General features: G+C 40.7%; 1 protein-coding gene across 9 annotated transcripts in view; it reads left to right on the top strand.

Annotated features, from left to right (window-relative positions):
- Nucleotides 1–22,840, top strand: part of GRIP1 (glutamate receptor interacting protein 1) — a 687,726-nt gene that overhangs the window by 614,333 nt on the left and 50,553 nt on the right. For all 9 annotated transcript variants that reach the window (XM_043562978.1, XM_043562973.1, XM_043562977.1 and 6 more), the window contains 3 exons: nucleotides 400–480; nucleotides 13,091–13,160; nucleotides 15,152–15,297. In XM_043562978.1, the coding sequence (XP_043418913.1) occupies nucleotides 400–480; nucleotides 13,091–13,160; nucleotides 15,152–15,297 (297 nt within the window). The remainder of the gene's footprint in view (nucleotides 1–399; nucleotides 481–13,090; nucleotides 13,161–15,151; nucleotides 15,298–22,840) is intronic.

Here is a 22,840-nt window from a genome sequence, read left to right as displayed (position 1 = left end):
AAAAATCTGTTTAAAAAAATCACCTGGAGAATATGTTTAAAATGTAGACGTCTAGGCTTTATCTTCAGAAACTCTGATTCCATAGATCCCGGATGATTCAGGAATCTGTTTGTAACTTGCGTTCCAGACAAATTCGATGCAAATGTTGCCTGAATAACACTTAAGAAATACTGAACTCAGCTGTTGCTGTGAAATGCACACAGTTGCCTCCGGGCAGGACATCCACTCTTAACCAGGAATGCAATTTATCAGGATTTTATAGGCATTCATTTACTTCAATTCCTACAACTTGAACTTCAGACGATTATGATACAAGAATCCCTGATGCATTTCCATTGATTGGTGCTCCATTCTTCCTGGTCACCTACAAACGTGCTCTTCTTTGTTTTGAAATTACAGAGTCTGTCATCCCAAGTAGTGGAACATTTCATGTAAAGCTCCCTAAGAAGCATAATGTGGAACTTGGAATAACCATCAGTTGTAAGTAAAAGTGACTTTTTTTTTAATGCAGCATTTAAAAAAAACATTAGGAAATTGTATTGTCAAATGGCTTACAGGTGTGAAAAATGTTTTAAGTGTCATTGCCAAGTTTCCCTGTAATGTTACAAACATACAGAGCCACTTACACCTCTAGCACTTAACTAGCGGTGTGAATGGGGCATTTGCTTAAACTGTCTCCAGTCTTATGTTTCTTCATCTGTCAAATGGAAATAAGGATATCTACAAAATATAGGATTGTTTATACTCTGGTTTCTCTTCAGATCGCATAAATCTTTCGCCTTTTACAAAATATAGAATTGTTTGAAGTATTATGTAAAATAACATATTTATATACCTAGTATGTAGGTATATAACATATTTATATACCTAGTATATAGGTATATAACATATTTATATACCTAGTATATAGATATATAACATATTTATACCTAGTGCAGTCCCTGGCAAATAATAAGTGCCCAATAAATGTGTCTCACCCCCACCATGAATAATTAAATGAGCATATAAATGCATATAGGTTCCCTACATTTTATTATATTGTGATTAAGTCTTCACAATAATCCATTTCACTAACAAAAGTTGCATTTATTTCCTTTTAAAACTATCTTCCTATCTGCCCACTATGCATCTATAAGCCATTTTACAACACTGAAATATTATCTCTTAATTTAGTAACTTTCTGAATTCCTGCATGGTCCAAGGTGTCTGGGTAACCAAACCAAAAAGAAAAGCAGAACTATAAATGTGTTTAATTCCCTCCTTTCCTCGGGCTCTAGATGAATAACTGCTTTGGTAAAACAGCTTTGAAAATTTCAGCCCCTGTTTATAGAATGGGAATTGAAGTTTTTATGCTGTTAATATCCATAAACTAGGTTCATCCTTAAATGCCCCAAGAAAATGAAGCCAATGATTAATACATGAAGACCAAAGAGGCAATGTTTGTGATCAAGGAGTGGTCCCTTCAAGAAAGAGTGATGAGGTTACATCAAGGCACTTTATGCCATGCCTCGCTACACTCTGTTGGATCGCATTTATGTCAGCGGTTAAGGCAAAAATAGTTCTCAACTGGGCAGTGTGAAATGGGGGCTGTCCACTGCAACTTTGACAATATAAATGCAACACTGAAAATGAAATTTCAGTTATAACCAATACATCAGACAGATCGGGCGCAACACTAAAAATAGTGGACCTACAACACAGAATCAGTGTTAAGGACAAGAAGCTATGTGTATGAGAGAGCACCTGTACCCACCTCCTGAACGCCAGTGTGGCCTCTTGGGAGAAGAGTAGGCCCGAGGTGTCTACATGCCTCTCTATGATATGTAGAAAGGTGAGGTGGGATTTGGAAGACTCTGGACCTCTTCTAGGTACTACCGAAGTCACTTATGCCTTTAACTGGGTCGCTTAGCCTCTCAGTCTGTTCATCATGAAACGGGATGCGGTTATTCTCTCAACAGCGCTGGTTACTGAAATTAAGGGAGAGCTCATCAGAACTTACTATTCTAAAAATGTTTGGGGCTCAACGTGGCTGCTGCAACCCCCGTGTAGCTTCAAAGCTGCTCTCTATTCTGTTTATTCCATTCCGTTTATTTATTCCTTCACAATTGGCTATGAAAACGGCCTCTCTTGGAGTAGGGCATAAACTGCTGGCTTCTCACAGAGGCGCACTGTCCACTCCGTTCTTTCTTCCCTTTGCCTTCGTTAAATAAATGCGTCCTGAGCGCCTACCACGCCTAGGCCCTCTGCTACGTTTTGAAAATGCACTCCCTGTCCTTAGAGATGTGTATTGCTTGTGCACAGGCCAAAGACACCCACTGCTCAGAAGCTTCTATTGCCACATAGTCATTTTACTTCCAAATTTTAAGTGGGAAAATTGTCTTTATGGTTTTTCATACAATCGATTTAGTCTTTTTTTTTAAGTTTATTTATTTATTTTGAGAGAGAGAGAGAGAGCACGAGCAGGGGAGGGGCAGAGAGAAAGGGGGGGAGAGACAGAGAATCCCAAGCAGGCTCTGCACTGTTAGTGCAGAGCCTGACATGGGGCTCGAACCCACGAACTGAGAGATCACGACCTGAGCCAAAGCCAAGAGTTGGATGCTTAACCGACTGAGCCACCCAGGCGCCCCTGCAATAGACTTATTCTTAAAAGTTGATATACATAGGAGAGGAGAGTAGGGAGGTGGACAAAATGGGTGAAGGGGAGTGGGAGATACAGGCTTCCATTATGGAATGAGTAAGTCACGGGAACAAAAGGGACAGCATAGAGGATATAGTCGATGATATTGTAACAGCATTGCATGGTGACAGGTGGTGGGTGGCCGCACTTGTGGTGAGCATAGCATAACAAATAGACCTGTCGAACCACTGTATTTTACACTTAAACTAATGTAACGCTGTGTGTCAACTATACCTCCGTTTTTAAAAATTTAAAGAAAAAAATTGATATACACAAAAGTGTAGTTTAACTATAAAGGAGAGTATCCATGCAGAAACTAATCCTATGATATATTCTTTTTTTTTAAAGTCGGCACTTAGCTGCTTACTCTTTGAATACACTTTGAATACACTTCGACGTGTATTCAGGTACACACAAGTACAACATATTTTATTCATATGAAGAGTCATTTAAAATTATGCTTTTTGATGGTGTTATACATGTATTAAGCATTACATTTAGTACCAACAATGGAAACTACCCCAAAACCCCCACAAGAACGGCCTGACTTTAGCCAGCGGTAAGCTGAAGCGGTTAATGGAAGCTACCAGTATGATGCTATTCCTGGATGAAGACGGAGATATGACACATAAGCTTGTCAGACATGCTTGTCAGCCCGTCTATGGAGCTACAGCTCCATTTATGCAACTTATCGCCATACTAAGTTTGTGTCTCCTCATGGAAAATACTCATATTTTCCCAAAGAGAAAACAGAATTTACTTTAAAGAAAAAAAAAAAAAAAAGGCCAGGGGCACCTGAGTGGCTCAGTTGGCTAAGCACCTGACTGCAGTCCAGGCCATGATCTCACATTGCATGAGTTCGAGCCCCACGTTAGGCTCTGTGCTGCCTGCCAGCTTGGAGCCTGCTTTGGATTCTATGCCTCCCTGTCTCTGCTCCTCCTTCTGCTCGTGCTCTCTCTCTCAAAAATAAATAAGAATTTTTAAAAAGGCCAGAATCCATGTTTATTGTTATGAAATAGTAAACTCCTGAGGCCTCACACAGTTCCTGACGTATACAAGGTGCTTATTTCTTTTTATGTTTTGTGGGGTTTTTTTGAGAGAGGAAGAGAGCAGGGAAGGGGCAGAGAGAGACAAAGAGAGAGAATCCCAAGCAGACTCTGCTCTCCAAGTGCAGAGCCCAATGTGGGGCTCAATCCCACCAACTGTGAGCTCGTGACCTGCACCAAAATCAAGAGTTGAAGGCTTAACCGACTGAACCACCCAGGCGCCCCTACACGGTGCTTATTTAATCCCTCTTTTTGTTGAGTGAATGAATAAGGAGTCCATCAGAAACAACCTTCTACTATCTTCTACTAACAACTGTTCACTCCAGAAAATGAGCCTTTGAAGGAGACAATGAATATAGATGTTTAAGCAAAGGCCTTTGTGTGAGCCAAAGATACACTAACTTGAAAAATGATGAAGAGCAAGCCTCAGAGCCTAGACCACCCCACTCCTCGATTCTCTTGACCTCTCTGTACCATGTTCTTATCTATTAAACGGTGCACTTGCTCCCTTCTTGATAGCATGGTTGACAAGATTAAATGAGTTGGTATACGCAGAGTGCCTAGAACCGATTATGAACCCTAAGAAGTGTTCGTTATTATGATGATTGCTATTTATCTTACATATAGAGCCTCATGAAATATTTTAACTCAAGCTGTACCGCACACAATTACGGCACTTGGGTAGGAAACCAAGGGATGCTGTTCTCAAACACACGCAGGTACTGTTAGTGAAACTGAGGCAATGCAGGGCTTTATTGACGTATCGCACTGTCTTTATACAAAGTCCTCATCCGTCTTCTTCACCTTGTGAAAACCTGAGTGGTAAGAAGCAGGCCCTCATCTCGGGACGCATTCCACCGGCGCCTTTTACACTTGGCTTAAGCCTCACTCTTCATACCTAATTGACTGAGAAATGAGCCTCTCTGACTTTGGATGTGGTGAGCAGTTTTAGACTAATTTTCTTCAGTTCCTGATGAGACACTCATAGCACATTAACATCAGGCATTACTTTTATTGATGTTATTGCTATAACATGGAGCAATTTATTATAGCAAATAAAGTGGAACAGCCTCGCAGAAGGATGGGGTATAGGACAACATCCTAAAACTCTGACAGCTCAGCCAATCAGATGCCAGAGCGCGAACCCTCTAACACGGCCCGGCTGCCTTCCAAGCCAGAGAGCCCGGCTGCCTGTCATGCGCGGTTGTCAGTCAAGTCACGTTGATATGGGTGTTTTCTTTTGCTGTTTTACTATAGTTTGTATCTACTTTGTACCAGGCATGGAGATAAGCAATGTATGTGTGTTCTTACATTATTAATCCTCAAAGTGGCCCTGTGGCGTCAATGCCCATTTTCTAGAATAGAAAGGCTCAGCTGGGTAACCTGCCCAAGACCCAGAACTCATCAGGGCCACACGGGATTCAAACCCATTCTGTCTGACTTCACATGGGTTTTGCTGCCACACCACCACCCATCGCTGCCTCCACCTGATTGATGACCCTTCCCGCATCCTATATCAGAAACGCAAAAGACAGCGTTTTGTGAGTGGAGTTAATTTGTTGGCTTTCTTTTTTAGTTGAGACTGAATTGTTTTCAGGAACAAAGCCTTGCTTTTTTTATTTATAAAATCGTAAAGCAGCCTTTATGACAAGCACAACAAATCTGTCATTTTCCCCTTAAGTCTTAAACGTATTTAAAGAGAATGGCTCAAGTTTTTTGCCAACTTTGCAATAAAAATTCTACTCACTGCTCCATTGCAAATCAAATAACTTGTTTTACTTGCCAGGTATCATATATACAGTTGCAAGTAAAGCTGAATGAGTGTGTGTGTGTGTGTGTGTGTGTCCAGTGTAGTTTGGACACGTTTCTAGTCCCTTTGAGCAAAGTACCTTGACTAGCAGAGTAAGATCCATGAATAGCTAGTTATTATAGAATGTTCTTGGGATGCTTTGTTGAGTCATATTTAATTAGCTCCAGAATTCAGAAGATTTTACCTGTCTTCTAAGACAGACACAAATTTTTAAACAAAAGACAGCGTCATTTTCTACCTCTTCCGACAACTGTTTGAGAAGCAAAGAATACGTGTTCACTTTAAGAGTCAGTTCTGATAGTGACGGATGACTAGTGGGTTTGAATCTTCAGAGGTCAAAAGATGATAGCTTGAACGCTGGCATCTAGCTCTGTTCCCACCCCATACCATTTTTAAATGACAGTATAAGATTTTTCAAAAGGCACAAAACCAAAAGGAGAAGGGGAAAATAGTTAACGGCAACCAAATTTGTTTTTTGGGTTTTTAAATGTATTTTTTTAATGTTTATTTATCTTTGAGAGGGAAACAGAGAGAGACAGAGCATGAGTGGCAGAAGGGCAGAGAGAGAGAGACACACAGAATCCAAAGCAGGCTCCAGGCTCTGAGCTGTCAGCACAGAGCCGGAAGTCAGATGCTCAACGGACTGAGCCACCCAGGCGCCCCAACAGCAACCAAATTTGGAAGTGGCAGAGAAGATGGAGCAAGATGAATTTATAGAAGCAGAAGGGAAAGCTGACAGGGAACCCGGTTTGCATTCGAAACTCCCAACAAAAGCAAGACTTAGTGGAGTCAGGAACTTCCAGCAGTGAGAGTGATGGTAGAGGGGAGACAGGAGGAATGGTGGGAAGTCTGTTAATTATTCCTAGATGCTTCCCGCAGCCAGCACAGCCAGAACCTAGGTTCATTCTCTGGAAAGCATGACATGGAGGGTCTCCGGACAAGAGAGCCCAGCTGAGTGTAGCAGTACCACTCTAAAAACAGGTGAAGGGAAAGTGTATATACCGAATATATATAGGGAAAGTGTATATACCTAAGACTGCCAGCCTTCTTCCCCTCCGAAGGCTCAAACAAGCCAGGCGGCCAGGCTTAATACCGTCAAAGCGGGAGAAAGAATCAGGGCCATGTGACCCAAAGAAACAGCCTGGCCTGAACTATCCAGGGAAGACCACAGGTACACCCAGCTTTCAAACAGCCTTTTAGGGGTGCTCTCCTTAATGTGAACAGACAGCTACGAAAAAGCAGACACCCGAGGAAAGAATCTAATATGCAAGACTGTAACCAGAAACAAAAAAGAAAAACAGAAGCCACACATTCAGGAAGGAGAAAACTTTAACAAGGAAAAAGCTTTCATTAACATTAGTGACAACCTGTGATGTTGTATCTGTGGGAGGCAGGAGACGACTACTAATATAACATAACATACTGAGGGGGACAAAGAGCTCTCGGAGCATAATGTGGCAGAAATTAAAATATTGGAAAATGAAGCTGAGGGAAAAGTCCAGAAATGAGAACAAAACAAATAAATGAGGAATCTAGACTAGAGAAGAATTATTCAGGCTGAGTCCAAACGACACAAAATCCAAAGAATAGCCATTACAGAATGAAAGAGGGGAGAAGTAAACTAAGTGTTATTAGTTTACTAATGTCATTAGTGTTAAGAAATAAACTAACGGACGTTAAACATTTTAAGCGTTTATTTGAGCAAAAATAGATTCGAGTCAGGGAGTGCCAAACTGGAAGTGGTTAGGGGCACTCTACCCACAGGAGCCTGGGGAGGACACGTAAAGGAAGTGCAGATACAGAGAAAGGAGATTATTGGTTGGATGTAGCCGAAAGCCCAGTTGGCTGTTTGTGATTGGTTTTCCTTAGCTTTTTGATTGTGTAACCTTAAGACATTGACAGGCTGAGATTTTGGTTTGCTTCTATAGGCCAGCACAGCATTAGAGCCACCTCAGTCTAATGGCCTCCATGTTTAATAAGTGTAACAAAAGTCAAGAGAACATCTATCTGGGTTTGCAGGCTCTGTGGGAAGGAAGTTCCCAAGATCTGGGTAGCAACCCTAGGAAGCAAACAGCCCAGACAGGTTGTGAACCTTTGCTAGAATCCCTCATCTGATTATATAGTATATATAGTATATATACTATATATACTATATATACTATATATAGTATATATATATACACATATATATGTAGTATATATAATATATAGTATATAGCGTGTATATATATAGTATATATACTATATAGTATATATGTATACTATACATATGTATATATGTACATATATAGTATGTATATATACTATATAGTATATATGCATACTATACATATATATATGTATATATATAGTATATAGTATATACTACATATATACTACATATATACTATATATGTATATACATATACATACTATATATGTATATATATATAGTATATAGTATATACTATATAGTATATATGTATACTATACATATATATGTATATATATGTATAGTATATGTATACATATGTATAGTATACATATATACTATATAGTATACATAGTATACTCTATATACATAGTATATATGTACTATACATATATAGTATATATAGTATGTATATTGTATAATATATATAGTATATATATAGAGTGTGTGTGTGTATATATATATATATGTTTATTTGTTTTTGAGAGAGAGAGACAAGAGCATGAGCAGGAGAAGGGCAGAGAGAGGGAGACACAGAATCCAAAGCAGGCTCCAGGCTCTGAGCTGTCAGCCCAGAGCCTGATGTGGGGCTCGAACCCACAAATCGTGAGATCATGACCTGAGCCGAAGTCTGATGCTTAAACGACTAAACCACCCACGTATCCCTGATTTTACATATTAAGAGGAGCTTTATATAATCTGAGAAATCTGAGGAGTTGGATTCATGATAAAGCCAAGAAAACTAAGCAAACAAAGACACCAAGACAACAGACAACTACAGGGAAAACATGTCCTATGAAAAGGCATGGTATGTGACATGACTTGTCTGTGAGTACTGTTTACATAGTCTGAGGAAAATATTGATCTTATGAAAAATTAAGAGAAAACCGTGTTGGAAGAATGGGGGGAGCCCACAGGACAAGCAACATATATGAGAGTGGTGTTGGTATAGAGCGGGAGAGAACGAACTCCCCATCTTTCATAATAGAAGGTAAATGACTAGCACTGAAACGTAATGAAATAGTAACAGTTGTATGTTACTTACCAATAGAGCAACAGCCAAAAGTTGCACCTGGGGAAGTCGGAAGTAAAGGGCTGCTCTTGCAGAAATCTGACATGTATAATTTTGATATAAAAAGTAAAAAATAGAAATGCAGATTTTGAGAAGCAATAGAGTAGGTAGTGTCCTCTTGAGGATCAAGAATGTATGTCTGTGGGCAGCATGGAAATGTCGATCATTGTGATGTTATACAAACAGGTACTTGTGATTTAGGATAAAATTTCTAGGGACCTCCTCTTGTTGGATTGCGAAACAGCTGTCATTGCTGTCTCTTGTCAGCTGGATTGCGAAACAGCTGTCATTGCCTCTTTTGTCCTAGGCTTTCAGTTCTGCACATGTGACCAATTGATACTGAGATTTCAAGCACTTGTGAGAGCATTTTGGTTTTTTCAGAACTTTAATAACCATGCGTTACCCTTCTTTGCTAGGCCACACCCCTGACCCATTTAGTGTAACCTCCCCACCATATGATGTGCTTGTATGGCCTTCCCAGTTGGAATCACTTGGTGGAAAAGAGAGCTTCGTGCCTAAGAACTTCATGAGATTTAACCGGCCCTGCCTCTCCTTGCTATCCAACTTCTCTAGGGTTTCATGGCCAGTGGCCAGAGCAGAGCTATCTAACTCAGAGTTGGTGTTCAATAAGTATGTTTTAAACAAATGATTCTGTGGAGATCTCCAATCAAATGTGAAGCACTGAGTGCTGGTGTATTCTCATTCAAAGGGTCACAAATTCCGAAGCCCTCAGGGGTGAGGCAAGTCAGTGAATGAGACCCATCCAAGTGAGGACAGTGACAAATGGGAAATTGAAGGCTCCATCCAAGGCAGGAGTTGGAACATGTCCAGTGTTGATAGATAATCATTAGAGTGAACGCTCACGTCCACTTGCTTATGCACTGGTCCAGTCGCTTTAATGTAAAAACTCAATCCTCATAAAAAAAACAAAAAACAAAAAAACCACTCTCTAGGTAAGTACTGTTATTATTCCTCATCACCATTTGGACATGAGAATACTAAGGTACCTAAAGACTATGTCCTCAACTGCACATGGCTAATAAGTGGTAGGGCCAGGATTTTGAACCCAAGCATCTGGCTGCCAACTCTTGGCTCTTAATCACTATACCATATTGCCTCCCTAATTTTTTTAAATTTTTTAAAATATTTATTTTTTTAAGTAATCTCTACACCCAACATTTGGCTCAAATGCATAACCCCGAGATCGAGAGTCACACGCTCTTCTGACTGAGCCTGCCAAGTGCTCTGCCTTCCTAATTTTTTAAAAGAAGTTACACATGAAATCTACTAACTTTTAAATGCTGGGAACTAATCTAGCTTTTTAAAGCATCACAAGGCAAGCAAAGGATGCTTGGTTTGTGACTTCTTCTCAAAGAGTGGAGAATTAAAACATGGTACAGTAAAACCTTGGTTTGTGAGCATAATTCATTCTGGAAACATGCTTGTAATCCAAAGCACTTGTATATCAAAGCGAATTTTCCCATAAGAAATAATGGAAACTCAGATGATTCGTTCCACAACCCCAAAATATTCATATAAAAATGACTACAATACTGTAATATAATACCAAATAGTAAAGAAAATACAAAATATAAAGAAAAACAAATTAACCTGCAATTACCTTTGAAAACCTTCGTGGCTGGTGTGAGGGGAGACAAGAGAGAGGAGGGTTATTGTGTAGGACGCCTTTCACTATCACTAACAGAATCATTGCTATCTGTTGGCTCAATGGGACCTTTTTCTTTCCATGCAACTTTAACAAGGAACCTATCCGATGACCTAGAATGAAGCAAAACATTCCTAAGCTTACTCTTGAATGGGAAAGTAAAGGACTGTCCATAGTTGCTTTGAAATGACAAAAAAATACACTCGTGCCAGTTGTGGGCACCTTCCAACGTTCTGAAAAATCACTGCTATCTGCCAAACACCACAGCCTGAGACCAAGCATCCGAGCATGGGAGGTGATCACCCATAATCCTGCAGCAAGAGAGAGAGAGAGAGAGAACCACCATTGGCTCACTTGTGATCACCTGACGTTCGGTGTCACATCCTACTCGAATTGTGAGACATCGCCCGTTTATCAAGTTAAAACATATTAGAAATGTGTGCTCGTCTTGCAGAACACTCGCGGAACAAGTTACTCACAAACCAAGGTTTTACTATACTAGGGTGTGCAAACAATGACTGGGCTCCCAGAGCCACATTCATTTAATATGCCTGCTAGGCATGGTACTGACGGTGACAGGAGCTCGTACAGATTTGGACCCACTTCTGGGTTCGGCTTTATGACTCCAGTGAGCCTCTACCCTGATGAATTTTGCAAGCCTCAGCTATGGTCTTGGTTAAAAGAAAAAGAGAAGAATCTAGTAAACGTGAGAATGGCCACCCTATGTGCCTACACACCATGATGACCTTCAAGCCTCTCTGCAAAGCTGTGTGGGTTTGTCCAGGAGGTCCCAGTGCTAGTTTCCTCTGCTGCAAAGATGACAGAGGTGGGTTTGGTGTAGTTTGTTGTCTCCACTATTGTTTCATATCAGACCATTTCAGTGGAACATGGATTTTATTAAAAACCAAGGGAAACATTGAATGCTCTACGATGTTACTACAGCTCAGCAAAATACAGTGTAAATTCATCGGCAGATGCTAGAAAAGTTGTATTTTCTGGTGATAACAAAGTTTTTGTTTTTGTGCCCTATGCCCAAAACAATTTGTGGTTGTGAAATATGACATGTGTAAAAATGCTCAATGTTTCTATTTCTCTAGCGGAATTATATCAGATCATTGAGTGGAGGTTTAAATTATGAATTAATTGTAGTGAATAGAATGTTTTGCATACTTTGCTAGAAGCTAAGAATAATGATTGAATGAAGTTCCATTAACATTTACTATGGACTAATTTAGACAGCGGGTAAGGTATTGGTATATGTGTTTGCTTTTTTTTTCAATGTTGTGTTGAGATATTAAACCATCTGTTCCTGAGTATAAACATTTTCCTGGGATTCAGATGGGATTATGGGATATGATATGGTTCTATGATTATTATGGGGTGATCAGCCTGTTTATAATAAAATCTTACTTTAGGGGCCTTTTAATGATCCTTAAAAGGAAATCACAACATACTTCAAACTGGTAAAACCTCTTCTCTCGGAGGCGAATTGTTTTTTTTATAAATGTCGGTATGGGTTATTTTAATTATCAGTCTCCTACATTAAATGTAAACCTTCTAGATCAAGATGGTATTTTTGTACTTATGTGAGCTGTAGTTCATTTTCAGGATTAAATCTAAGGTAGTCTCATCAAATGGAAACATCCCTAAGAGAAGTTATAAAGCCCAAAACTGACCACTGTGCAGAATAATTGAATAATCTGTAAACTCGATAAAAGTTACATGTATATATTTAGAATATGCATATGTATAAACATGTAATTAAGTCACACCAAATATTTACTATTCTCAGTAAAACAAAATAGTCACATTCCAGAACATTTCAGAGCATTCTAGGTGTGAATGTGTGAGCAAAATTTTAAGATTTACTGTCTATCTAGCAAAAGATTTCCTTCTGAAAAAAAGAAGAACTTTAAATCAGTGAATCTCATCCACTTTCCAGCCCCATCCACTTGAGTAATATGGCATGGTCCCATAAAAAGTGCTGTCCCCTCACCAAAAAGAAGGGAAGGGAGAAGGGAGCACATGTGAATACCCCTAAGGGGAGCCCCCAGTTGTGTCTGATACTCTCCAGTTGGGGTGTTCACCTTTCACCTTTCTCTTGGGAATCACAGGTTGAAATAGACTTAAACCTGATGGGAAGTTCTGCAGTTGCTTTCTCCAACTGCAAATTTAAAGTGACTTTGTTTTGGGGCTCCTGGGTGGCTCAGTTGGTTAAGCGTCCCACTTTGGCTCAGGTCGTGATCTCACGGGTCATGAGTTCAAGCCCTGTGTTGGGCTCTGTGCTCACAAGCTCGGAGCCTAGAGCCTGCAATGGATTCCATGTCTCCCTCTCTCTGCCCCTTCCCCAGCCCACACTCTGTCTCTCTCTCTCTGTCTCTCTCAAAAATAAACAGTAAAAAAAAAATTTTAATGGCTTGGCTTTTGTTTTTAAGTTTGTAAATACTTCAACACAAATATCTTTATATCAAGAAGGTGTAATGTGCACATTTTCTAATCAAACAGATTAGAGCAGCTTTGCTTTGCATACAAACTGTACCTGCATTAACCATTGCTACAAACTGGAAATGTACAGTGTGGGTGAATCATGGGTATAAAGATGTGACTGTTCTAAATTCATTATTACAGCACCATCCAGCAGAAAACCAGGAGATCCCCTTGTCATATCAGATATCAAGAAAGGCAGTGTGGCACATAGGTAAGGAAAATGAATTTTCTGGTTCATTCCAAGGCATTTCTTTTTTTTTTCTTTTTTCTCTTTTTTAAGTAAACTCTATCCCCAATGTGGGGCTCGAACTCATGACCCCAAGATCAAGAGTCACATGCTCTAACGACGGAGGTAGCTGGGTGTAAGGCTTCCTTAATTAAAGTAGAAGTGACCCGGGGCGCCTGGGTGGCGCAGTCGGTTAAGCGTCCGACTTCAGCCAGGTCACGATCTCGCGGTCCGGGAGTTCGAGCCCCGCGTCAGGCTCTGGGCTGATGGCTCGGAGCCTGGAGCCTGTTTCCGATTCTGTGTCTCCCTCTCTCTCTGCCCCTCCCCCGTTCATGCTCTGTCTCTCTCTGTCCCAAAAAAAATAAATAAACGTTGAAAAAAAAAATTAAAAAAAAAAAAGTAGAAGTGACCCTTTCCACACCCAAGGTAGACCTTCCTAATGAATCATTTTCCAGACAGCCACTATTAATTGATTATATTCAACATTTCTCATGCAATGACTGTGTAGCTCTCCCACCTTATTTATTTATTTTTGTACCCACTGTAGACAATAATCACCTGAAAATATTTGTTAGGGTCCTTCCCGAATCTATCATAGGCTCTCCTTCACTGACTATCTCCATTTTCCAGCTAAGAAACTGGAAGTGGTCCTACTTGTGGTCCCAATTATAAAACACCCCACATAGAGATAATAGCTTGTGGGAGAGCTTTGCGAGATGCCCGAATGTCCTCCCTAGCCAAGCCAGATCCCTGAGCCTAGAACAATGTCCTATTTGGCCCATATACCATTAAACTCAGGGAGTCTCAAACTTTCAGTGTCACAGATCAAAATATTTTTAAATGTTTGGGAATACTTATATAAGACTTAACTTTCTATTGTCCAATTAAGACTTTAAAAAAAAAAAAAGAAACCCTGCTATTATCACAGTCATTTCATTAAAGAAATACTGTGATGCTCAAAAAGCAGGAAGGACATTGTATGGGTTTAGGTATATCGGGATAGGCTCAGATGCCATGACAGGGAGGCTCATAAACAGACTGGGTCAGACAAGACTGCACTGGATCTCATGTGACAGCTGGGAGGCAGGCAGGCAGTGCAGGACTAGGGCAGCAGTCCTGCCATCCTCACCAGCTTGCTCCCGTCATTGCGGTTTTCTAGCCATGAAAGGGAAGTAAGAGTGGTGTCGAGGGAGTCTGGGACATGCGTCTTCAAGGAGCGGCCCAGAAGAAGAGAGAGGAAATTAGACGCAGGAAAGCGGTTAGCAATCTCTGCCACAGACATAATGCACGAAAGATAGTCCTTCCCAAAGCATAACCTTCCTTACAAATATGTATGTGGGTGCATATATGCACAAACACGTATCCATTCTCATTATTTTTCTTATTTCATGATGGACCTTAAATATTTTCAACAGACCTGCAGAGGTCCATGGCCAGTGTGAGACTCTCAGTGGCCACCTCGCAGATAGGTAGCATCAGGTTCACCCTTTCTCCCCATGGCAGCCACAGTGTGTTTCCCGGGACAGGTGGAAAGGGCAGGGACACCAAGACTCTGACATCCACTGAGTCTCGCCCACCATCTCTCAGCCCTCTCCTAGTACCTGGAATTGCCCAGGAAGAAAAAGAGTGCACCGATGCGGAGAAGCATGAGGACTCCCAGTGTCTGTAAACCCTGCCCCTTCACCTCCCTTCCTGGGAAACTTAGAATTCCTGAGTGAAGCTTATATAGCTGTCCTCGATGACTTGAAGAAACCACTTAAAAAAAAATGTTTTTAATACTCTGAAATTTGGTGTCATGGCAGCCATCCAAAACAAGCCTGGGAAAAAAGGGATTTGTTCATAAGATGCAATTTAAAAATAGCTGGAGGACGTCTTTCCCTCTCAAGACTGCCATTACTGCCACACTCTTCTTAATGCCTCTTAAATGACCAGGGTAAGTGCTCATTCATCATGTGTCGCTGTGCGTTTACTAACAGGACTGGCACCCTGGAACTGGGGGATAAATTACTTGCGATAGATAACATCCGGCTGGACAACTGTTCTATGGAAGATGCGGTTCAGATCCTCCAGCAATGTGAAGACTTGGTGAAGCTCAAAATCCGCAAAGATGAAGATAATTCAGGTATTGATAGCCTTCTTAGTTACGACTGACTTCTCTAACTGCCCGTCTGTCACAAAAGATATGACATCTTGATGTTTTACATGCGACAGCTGGCTAGTGACTTTGCAGCAGAGTCTTACATAGTTAAAGGGGTCTTTACACTGTGTGTTAAGAGGGTACTATGAATTTTCAATAGGGGTGCTTTTAAATTGTACAGTTAAGATTTTTATTATACAACATTATTGCAGCTGTATCAAAGCAATGTTTAAAAATGAAAACTAAAGCATCACCCAATACTACCCTAACACAGTGGAACTAGTCATTTTCTAGTTGATATTTGTATTACATAATCAGTGTGTGTTACACCTTCATAAGCACATTACCCACTTTTCAAACACTTAATATCTACCATTGTCTGTCTATCATTTATTTATCATTTTTCTCTTCTTACTTAGATGGCTTCCAGTTATTGTAGATAGTACAATCACAGACATCTTTACGTATGGATATCTTTACTCAACTCTTCTTCTTCTTTTGAATTATTCCCTTAGGAAATATTTTTAGAAGCAGAACTGCTGAGTAAGAGTAAAAAGGAACTTCTCATGATTCCTGATGAGTCTTGTATCATATTGTTGTCTTTTTTTTCTTTAATTATTTTTAATTCTCAAGTTACTTAACATACAGTGTAGTCTTGGCTTCAAGAGTAGAACCCAGTGATTCATCTCTTACATATAACACCCAGTGTTCATCTCAACAAGCACCCTCCTTATTGCCCATCACCCACTTACCCCACCCCACCCCACCCCCAACAACCCTCAGTTTGTTCTCTGTATTTAAGAATCTCTTATAAGGGCGCCTGGGTGGCTCAGTCAGTTAAGCATCAGACTTCGGCTCAGGTCATGATCTCACAGTTCATGGACTCGAGCTCCACATCGGGGTCTGTGCTGACAGTTCAGAGCCTGGAGCCTGCTTTGGATTCTGTGTCTCCCTGTCTCACTGCCCCCCCTCTCGCACTCTGTCTCTGTCTCCAAAGAATAAAAATAAAAATAAAACATTTAAAAAAATTTTTTCCATGAGGTAGAGACTTAAAAAAAAGTAAAGAGTCTCTTGTGGTTTGCCTCCCTCTCTGTTTCTATCTTATTTTTCCCTTCCTTCCCCTATGATCATCTGTTAAGTTTCTCAAATTCCACATATGAGTGAAACCATGTATCTTTCACTATAGAAAGCTTATGAAAGACATTGAAGAAAACACAAAGAAATGGAAAAATTTTCCATGCTCATGGATTGGAAGTATCCTGCTGTTTTCTAAAAGGGCTGTATTCATTGGTAGTGTTTCCAGTAATGGAGGAACACAATGGGACAGGGCGTCTCAAACTTTAAGGGCCTCAGAATCACCTGAAGAGCTTGTTAGAACACAGTTCCTGGATATAACACCCAGATGAGGCCCGAGACTCTGCATTTCTAGCAGCCTTCCTACTGTGGTCCAAGGAACACAATCTGAGCAGCAGTAGAGGCTCTTTTATCTGATTATGATAAGAACCTAGAGGTGATTGAAAAAAGCCCATAATTGAATGACGCAGTTAATGTGGGGAATTAACAGAAAATGATAGCTATGGATAGCATAAACATTTAACTTAAAATTTTACCAATCTCAGGGGTGAAGCCAACTTCTTTGCTATGAATATCATTCTGCTGATCACAGTTACAAGTCTTTTTACTTGTTTGGATTCCTAAACCATACATATAATATACAGCTCATGATCTCCAGTTTTGTTTTTGTTTTAATATAGTGAAAATTTAAAGAATTTAATCTGAATGTTTACTCCATTTAGATTTTTTACTTGCCCAATATTTTCAAGTTTTTCTTCTACAGAATTAACAGTAGATTTTTGCCTAACGACCTCCCTTATTGAATCTTTCCAAAGAACTTGATTTTGTTTTCATAGAACCACTGTACTCATGTTTCATAGGTTATGTGAGAGTCATCAGATTACATAGTTACAAAAACTAGTAAAACTAACATCAGCAAGCTTGGGAATAAACAAAATTGACTAAATTTTTAAGCTTACAACACAATTGTTAGCAGGAACAGAGGTTCACAGAGGTACTAGAGAGAGAGACCTATTACATTAGAGCATTCGATGGCATTGTAAGGTACATTTTAGGGGCGCCTGGGTGGCTCAGTCTTAAGCCTCCAACTTCAGCTCAGGTCATGATCTCGCAGTCTGTGAGTTCGAGCCCCATGTCAGGCTCTGTGCTGACAGCTCAGAGCCTGGAGCCTGCTTTGGATTCTGTGTCTCCCTCTCTCTCTGCCCTTCTGCCACTCATGCTCTGTCTCTGTCTCTGTCTCTCTCTCTCTCTCTCTCCCTCAAAAAATAAATAAACATTCAAAAAATTCAAAAAAAAAAAGAAAGGTACATTTTACAAAGAGGATGGAGAATCAGTTAATCTAGTAATGGTTACAGAGAGAGTGGTTAAGAGAGCTTCGTTCCAACCAAAGACGAGTTATTGTCAGTGCTCTAGAATCTTCTATAATTAAGCCATCTAGATCTAGAGTTTGTGGTCTGGTAGGTGCATCCATCAGCAGAGCTGGTAAGGATGATTGCATTCAAATATATTTTATAACCAACATTTAAAATTTTCCACTCATTATTTCTCAAGCAACCGATTTTCTGTACCAACGTTTGCATTCTTCTCTTTACAAGCATGCTTCAGTTGCACTTTCTTTGGGGGATTTATTTCCAAAAAGGATAAAGCCTCAAGCATCAGTCTGGGCTGTGTCCTAGTGAAGAGGCAACACTCTGTGGAGAAACCCATTTTGTCTGATTTGCCAAGCTAAGCAGATCTCAGCCACCTTCCTTGCAGAGTGAAAAACCCAAGCCAGAGATGAATATGTATAGTGCTCACAGTTGGCGGTGTTCCCAGTTTCAACACCAGGCTGTGCAGACATGTCAGGCAGGAGGAGTTCCAGAAACAATAACTGAGCACTTGGAGAGTCAGGTCTTACTTTCAATTGCTTCTTTCCTTCAGTTCATCTTTCCCGCCTTTCCCCTTTCACCCTACAATCCCTATGCCTAGTATTATGGTAATTATCATGCTTATTAAGTTTTTTTTTTATTTTTTTAGGAGGCTGTATTTTTATTTTATTTTATTTTTTAATTGTTTAAATTTATTTTTGAGAGAGATTGAGAGAGAGAGAGAGAGAGAGAGAGAGAGAGAGAGAACAAGCGGGGCAGGGACATAGAGAGAGGGAGGCGCAGAATCCGAAGCAGGCTCCCTCCGGGCTCTGAGCTGTCAGCACAGAGCCCGACGTGGGGCTCTAACTCGTGAACTGCGGGATCAATTCTTGAGCTGAAGTCAGATGCTTAACTGACTGAGCCACCCAGGTGCACCAAGGAGGTCCTATTTTTAAAATTCTAAATCCTTCCGTTGAAAACTGTGCACCTACCCAAAATAAGACTGTAAGTATAGATGTGAGAGACATATTTACCCAAACCAGATTTTCTCGAATTGGCATATGAAAATATATACTCATTCAGACATGTTTTTATAACAGACCACTATTTGAAAATTACCATCTGATCATTGATTTGGAAGAATTTAAGTGTTTCTATATCCTCTTCCAACATGAGGATGTAAAGTACTGTATAACTTGAGTAGCTGACTACTCTTATTCAGAACAGAGCAAGGAGTGGGGGAGGAAATGATTCAAAATGAGTTAGTTCAAGGCAGACTATGTGGTCCTAAAGAGCGCAATGCTTTAAGATCAGGCCTGAGTTTAAAGTCCAGTTCCACCACATTTGAGCTATGTGAGTTTGGGCAAGCTACTGAACCAATCTGAGATTCCGCTATATTTTCAGTAATGTACAGACAGCAATACTCGCCTTACGGGGCAGTTGTCACTTAGTAATAGAAATATTTACTGGCACGGTTGGTGTTCAATACATGGGGACTATTTTTATGGCTACTGCTTCCTAAAATGCCTTTCTCCACCTTTGTTCTTATCATTCAGCAAGATTTAAATGAATGGGAAGTAAGCATTAATCATAACAAGTCACTGATTTGGAAAGTTTGACGCTGTGCTTAATCTGAAATTAAACTGGTGATGTGAATTATTACCATCCTCGGTCTCAGTGTTTTAAAATGGCAATATTCAGCATATATTCTCCACTCCCTAAAATGTTGTTCATATTCATGTTGGACTTTCTGTACTCTGGGAGTCTTCCAGTGCTTTCCTTGACCCTGCCCCCTCAATCCTTGCTGCTGTCATCAATTGCAGAAAGTTTATAACCATACGTGATAGAACTTCTTTTCCTAAGCTAGCAATACTGCAGTTGGGTTTAATAGCTGTGGCTTCAAAATGTGGGCACGTCTTCCCGTTACACTAATTTTATTGCTCTGCCTTGTACCTTACCCAAGGAGATGGTAGAACTCTCAAAATTGTTAAAGTCTTTGTTTTCCATTCAATCATGCCATCGGCATGTATTTGATGTGTATGAGGTGTTAGGGTCAGCCAGTTCTTAGATTAAAAAAGACACAATCAGGGCGCCTAGGTGGCTCAGTTGGCTGGGTGTCCCACTTCGGCTCAGGTCATGATCTCACAGTTCATGGGTTCGAGCCCCACGTCGGGCTCTGTGCTGACGTCTGGGAGCCTGGAGCCTGCTTCGGATTCTCCCTCTCTCTCTGCCCCTCCCCTGCTCATGCCCTGTCTCTCTCAGTCTCAAAAATAAGTAAAACATTAAAAAAAAAAAAAAGACACAATCCCTGTCCCCAAATCAGTCACCACCTTATATGAGACACAGAAGAAAATAATTGATAGTATGATGAATGGGCTAGGTGTAAGCACAAAATGTTAAGAGAAGAATGTGGAGGCATCCATTTGAGCCTGGGGAGCTCAAGGATTTCTAACCACTTTGGTCTTGAAAGGGTTTGGGAGGTGTTGTTAGAATTAACCAGAAGACAGTGAGCCAAAGCAGGAGATCAGAAAGCATGACACATCCTAGTAACAGATGTAGCCGGTGCACAAATTATGTGTAAGGACTCGGTAGTTGGCAAGTAGAAAGATATACTGAAGCCAGACCATTACAGTCCTAACCCATGTTAAGAAATTCAAACCTTACTCCAGAAGCCAATGGGAGCCATTAAAAGACTTAAAGCAGGGGAGTGAGGCCATAGTATTTGGTCAGTGATGACCCGGTTGCCATTGTTTAGTGAAGAATGGGGCACACTCAAGGGTCTGAATCAACTCTTGTTTCTAGTCCAGCCTCGGGGAGCAAGAGAGTGAAATGACTAAGAGCTCTAGGCTGGCTTCACAACTGACAAGCTGGGAAACGGGAAAATTAAATGCTCTGAGCATCCGTTTCTTCATCTGTACATGTCCATTTAATGCCTATTTCACATGGCTGTTTTCAAGCATCCAAGGAGGTGATACATGTAAGCGTGCAGCAGTGATGTGTGGTGCCTACTAGGGCTCAATGAATCCTAACTACCAGCTGCCAGTATTAGGATGCTTTTACGTTAATCTTAGCTCTGTTTTACAATGTCCAAATCTTTTGGAACCCTTGGAATTGTAGGGATTTGCCTCCCTCCCTCCCCGCGATGTTCAGTGACCATCCTGCCTTCAGGAGTTTTGTGTTTGTCATCTTTCATTACCACAGGAGGATAAGCCAAGTAGAGCCAGATGGCTCTTGCCTGGGTCCAAGGCTCCAAAACAAGGGCTGTTACCCAATCCTTAGGTCCCCAAAGATGCAAATAACCCTCTTGAAATAAAATCTATTGTCTTTTTTTGATTGTGTCTAGATCCAATGTAAATGAAGAGAGGGAGAGTGGCTAGCCGAGAAGCAGCCCTGAAGCAAAACAGTTGAGAATTTGGGGACTTGAAGGAAGAAATAGGTGGAGACTTGCAAATGTGTGTCAAATAATTCCTAAGGGCCTGTGTGCTCTGTATTACTGCCTTTGTGCCAATCAAATATATAGCTGTTAGCGATTTCTCTCTTGATCTGCAGATCAAGAGACCTCTCTTATAATATAGAGCATGTTTTTAGAGACCATAAATGCAATATTTTACCTCCATGGGCTCTAATTTATATAGAGAAACATTTCCAGGCTACAATTTGTCCCATCAAAAGCAAATTACCTGTATGCCTTTCCAAACAGAGCCTTGTGCACAGATAGCTTTAGTACCAGTGAAATCTGCCCTTCAAAGATTTGAGCTTTCTTTTTTTTTTTTTCAGTAATTTCCCCTAGCTTTTCTCCCCTTCAAATCTAGACTGAAGTAGCAGAAAGTCCCCATTACAAGCAAGCAAGAATGATCCTTGCCGCGCTAGGAGCGGTGGTTAAGGGGTGGTTTTGGCAAAAGACTGGCTTCAAGAAAGAACCTATAATAGATTTTTAAAAAGGGGGGCAGGGGGAGGGGTATCTTCCCTTTTTTCATGCTTGATCTCAGAGTAATGGTTTTATTTTTTTAAATATTTATTTATTTGGGGGAGAGTGCAAGCAGGAGAGAAGTAGAGGGGACAGAGGATCCAAAGTGGGCTCTTCGCTGACAGGCTTACATCAGAGAGTGCAATGTGGGGCTTGAATTCATGACCTGAGCCAAAGTGTGATGCTCAACTGACTAAGCCACCCAGGCGCCCCTCATAGTAATGGTTCTCAAACTCTAGTCAGAATCACCTAGAAGTCTTGTTAAAACACAGATGACTGGGGGCGCCTGGGTGGCGCAGTCAGTTAAGCGTCCGACTTCAGCCAGGTCACGATCTCGCGGTCCGTGAGTTCGAGCCCCGCGTCAGGCTCTGGGCTGATGGCTCAGAGCCTGGAGCCTGTTTCCAATTCTGTGTCTCCCTCTCTCTCTGCCCCTCCCCCGTTCATGCTCTGTCTCTCTCTGTCCCAAAAATAAAATAAAAACGTTGAAAAAAAAATTTTTTTTAAAAAACACAGATGACTGGGTTCCTCCCCCAGACTTGGGGATTCCTATATGTCTGAGGTGAAGAGAATGTGTATTTACAACAAGTTCTTAGATAATGCTGAAGTTCCTAGTCCTCAGACTACACTTTGAGAAGCACAGTCACAAAGCGTAATGTGGAGATGTGTATGTATGTATATATGTATATGTATATGTATATATTATATATACATATATAATTATCATAAAAGAAATTCAAATTCTCCTCTCTGACACTGAGCAACTCCTTGGAGCTCCGTTGGTACACTATTTAGTGGCCAGATATAATGACCACACAAGAGTAGGAAGCTGTGAGGGGTGTTGTTCTAAATGGCTTATTTTCTCAGTCCTGTCCTCCAAGAAACATAGCCATACTCCGTGAAATGAATTCTGTCGCTTTTAGTTGAAGTGAACTTTGATTGACCTGTACGTTTATGCATTCCAAGGGCTCTCTCCCAAATCCAGGCCCCCCGTGTGGTCACAGAAGCAGCTGCCATTATGGATTCAAGCCGGATAGTGTTCATTTGGTTAAATAGTCAACACTCAAGACGCCCGAAAATAACATTGTAGATAAGTAACGCTGCAATTTTGCATCTGTTCTGTGGTCCCATTAATTTTCTTAAC

This window comes from Prionailurus bengalensis, chromosome B4, assembly GCF_016509475.1.
Source record: "Prionailurus bengalensis isolate Pbe53 chromosome B4, Fcat_Pben_1.1_paternal_pri, whole genome shotgun sequence".
In the NCBI taxonomy this organism is placed as follows: Eukaryota; Metazoa; Chordata; class Mammalia; order Carnivora; family Felidae; genus Prionailurus; species Prionailurus bengalensis.
The sequence above is the reverse complement of the archived record's forward strand: the minus strand, read 5'-3'. Positions and strand labels throughout refer to the sequence as shown.